At 36.3% G+C, this 3,724-nt stretch overlaps 1 protein-coding gene across 1 annotated transcript in view; it reads left to right on the top strand.

Moving 5' to 3' along the window:
• Positions 1-1,176: 1,176 nt before the first annotated feature.
• LOC108368682 (diuretic hormone receptor-like) overlaps positions 1,177-3,724 on the top strand; it is an 18,953-nt gene continuing 16,405 nt past the window's right edge. The window contains exon 1 of the mRNA XM_017623574.1: positions 1,177-1,932. Within this exon, the coding sequence (XP_017479063.1) occupies positions 1,660-1,932 (273 nt within the window). The 5' untranslated portion in view covers positions 1,177-1,659. The remainder of the gene's footprint in view (positions 1,933-3,724) is intronic.

Raw genomic sequence — 3,724 nt, 5'->3', positions numbered from 1 at the left:
GCCATTTCCCTTCCCTGGCCCGTCATCGCAAGCATTCGATAGGGTGTTTTGTTCGCAGCGCGTTGTGTTAAAAATCGTTAAAAATTTAATTTTATACCCAAAAAAATATTGTTCTAATACTTCCCACCGGATCTCAGTTCTTACTATCCCAACGTATCGCCTAATGTCAGTGAATTAAATCTCGCCAAAAATTATTAAACTTTTGCTTTGGAAGTATTTTGATTCGAAGGCAATTCGGAATTTTTGTTACCGAACTTAGGAGACGCCTTTTTTTAAATGTTTTGTCATATATTCGGATTTTATAGTCGGATCCTAAAGAATTATATACATATTGATGTTCTTGTCGCTGGGAGAAAATTTGTTTACCTTATTTCATTGACCTTACCAGATCTGAGTTCTGCGCATTTTTATATATTGTAGGTGGAAATTATTTTTTTTTTATAGTTCTACTAGAGTAATTAAAATACTTCTTTAGCAAAAAGTTGAACGATTTTATGGGCTGGTTTCGCCTACTCAACTTAACTTAGTTTAGCCAATTTTTTGAACTTAGTGAAGAATAAGCAGAATAAAAAGTACGCAAGCTTTTAGCTTAAGTCCAAAAAATGGCTAAACTAAGTTAAGATGAGTTGAAGAAACCAGCCCATAAAATCGTTAAACTTTTTCCTAAAGAAGTATTTTAATTACTCTAGTAGAACTATTAAAAAAAAAAAATGTCCTCCTAAAATATATAAAAATGCGCACCCTAGGTTCGGCCAGTACTTTCGAAATTTCCTTGCAACAATATTTTAAACCCAGCAGTGTACGGCGAAGTTTTTTCCTTGCTTGTAAGATGGTGCGGCCTAACTAGTGGTTATCTAAGCACTTTTGTGGCACACTATAAGAATTATGTATGTGTGTGTATGTTTCCCAAAATCTCACCACGTGGTTATTATTTACTCTTAAACTTTTACTTATTCATTATTCTTAATACCCGCCAACTTTTTCTGATTGTTTTTCGTTTCTGTTTTATTTACAGTTATTGTCAGAGAGATAAGAACCAACCAACGCATCGTCCACAGAAAGTGAAAATTCATTTCGTTAATTTCATTTTCATTCGAATTTCGCGAGTGTTATAGAGGGTAACAGCGCCACGAACAATTACATTAGATAAAGGCTAATTAGTAATTACCATAGCACACCTTCTGAAATAGTGAGAAAATAGGAAAAGAAGAAAAGCATAATAGAGTTGATAAAACAAAAAAACAACACACACACACACAACCACACACGCAAACAATGTGGACTATAATCGTACAATTCGTAGGTCAAATGACTGCCACGCCCAACAAGCAGCCGCAATAAACCGCTGCCGGCGCTTGTGTCAACAGAAATACTACAACTCGAATTGCAGTAAACACAACAACAATAAACCTGTTAATAAGAACAAACTAATTGCTATCGGCTAAAGTGCACAACAAAGCCAGCACGTACAAAGCCATTAAGTTAGCCAAAGCTATAAGAAGAACAACGATTGTGGCCACACGAATTCGCCACCCAACCACCGGATGCCTCAAGTCAAATACCATATACCGCCAACAACCACAACAACAACAACAACAACAACAACAGCAGCAACAGTAATAGCCACAAAATACTGCACCGCCGCGTGCAGTCAATAAAATGTCCATATCGAATGTGCGTGCAGTTGTTGTTGAAAGCTTGGATGATGCGACTGCACTCGATTTTACAGATATTATAGCCAATTTCTCAACTGAAACGCTAGCTATGGTAAGCGATATTTTGGCGCCGCCGCCGAGCGCTGCGAATGATATTTACATAAATCGTACGGTGAAGGAGCATTGTATGCGACTCTTGCAGACGTATAATCTGCAGAAAAAACAGGAAGAAGAAGCGCAACACCACCTGCTCGCTGGCGACACCAACTACTATGCGGTAAGTAAAATTCCACTTTTTCTTTATGTATATCTACGAGTACAAACGCACTCGTGCGTAATGCTCTTTGCCAGTCATTTATGGCGCTATTTTATTGCTTTGCTTTTGCTGTGTGTGGGTGCATTGAGTCGCAAAATGGGCGAGCCGTATAAATAGAATCATCCTGGTAGAATGATGAGCACAAATGCGTGTACATATAGTATGTATATGTATGTCTATATCTGTGTATGCTTGCGTGCACACCTACCAAAATGAATGAGCCACTTTTGTCAAGTTGCTGTTTGAATTTTGTCTGTGGTTTTTTCGGAGGAATTTCATAATTTATTTCTGAACGGTGCGGAATTGTATGGAGACTTATGATTTCGTGAACTTTCTGGCAAAGAAAATATGTCGTAAAGCCATTGCTTCTTTGTCGCTTTTGCTGCTCACCAAATTAATAAAGTTTGCAAACACTTTACATTTGTTTAGTAACCCGGGACTCGGACTTGTTTTTGCTTTGAGCTGCATTGGCGTGATACAAATTTTTCTGATTTCTTAGCAACAACATTTTATGTTATGAATGCTTCAAAAATTGTTTTTTTTTTTTGTTCCCCGCAGAAGGACAAATTGGTCGTAATTAAAAACTGAAGCCAAGTTTTTGAAATTTTTTTTCTTGAGCTTGAGGCCGTTTTTAATGAAAATTTTGTGAAAAAACACAATTTACAAAAACAACAACCACATGATCAAGTTTAAATAGCACTGGAATAGCTGCGCTTGTTTGTAGTTGGCGTAACAAATGAAAAAGTGTAAAAAGCAACAACAGTTTACATGGCGGCTGGAGTCGTTGGATCGAAACCCAGTTGAAGAAGTCTGATGAAGAGATGTGGTGATATCCGAAATAGCTATAACTAATAAAATTGTTGAATATAATTGTTATAAGGCCATAGATCATCAAAAAAAAACAATTTTTTTCTGTAGAAAAAAGTCTGCAAATTTCATCAATAAATATTATCTCCAACGCCTATAAAGTAAACTCTTTGGCACCCCTTTTAAGGTGTCAAAAAAGTTCAGTTTCTTTTAATATACATACGATAATCTTTAAATGTTAATCGGAATATCATTTAGAAGCAGTCGTACAAAATGCCCTAAATCGCAGAAATGCTTAACCCACTCTGGACATACTTACATACATTTATGATCCCTTTTGTCTTAAAATACAGTTAAAAACTTCTGGAGTTTCCCATTTCTATTTCCATTCGAAATTCTACCATCGTTTTAGAGCATGAAGATACGCATTACGCAAACATTCATAAACACATATGTATAACACTACTTATTCCATAAATTTTGGTACTTCGAAAGTACGTTAGGTCCAGTGTCCTTGGGACCTTCGACTACAAAGAATTGACGAGGCATAATATAAAATTGAGTTTCAGCTTGGAATACTGAAACGCGAAAATAGCTCAAAATAAATCCTGTATACATTAAGGAGAACTCTGAAGGCAACCGATTACGAAAGGTTTTTTCAAAAACTACAGTTGCCCAAAACTATATCCAAAATCCAGACGGCGAATGGACTTCATCTTGCAGCAAAATACCAGACGTACTCACTGAGGAACCTAAAGCAAACGAACTACTTTGTGCAATTCGTAAAAAAGTTTCAAAACATTTAAACCCTACATTTCTTCAAGGTAATCTGGTATATTCCCCACTGAAATTCAAAAAGCAGTCGAAGCACTATGTCCCTTGCTCACTATCATCTATAGATCATTTCAAGCTTTACATCAATAAGCCTTACCTTCTTCATTCGTAA

The sequence above is a fragment of the Rhagoletis zephyria genome, unplaced genomic scaffold, assembly GCF_001687245.7.
Source record: "Rhagoletis zephyria isolate East Lansing unplaced genomic scaffold, Rhagoletis_zephyria_1.1 Rzeph_scaffold_03253, whole genome shotgun sequence".
Lineage (NCBI taxonomy): Eukaryota > Metazoa > Arthropoda > Insecta > Diptera > Tephritidae > Rhagoletis > Rhagoletis zephyria.
Note: the sequence above shows the minus strand (reverse complement) of the source record. Positions and strands in the feature narration are given on the sequence as shown.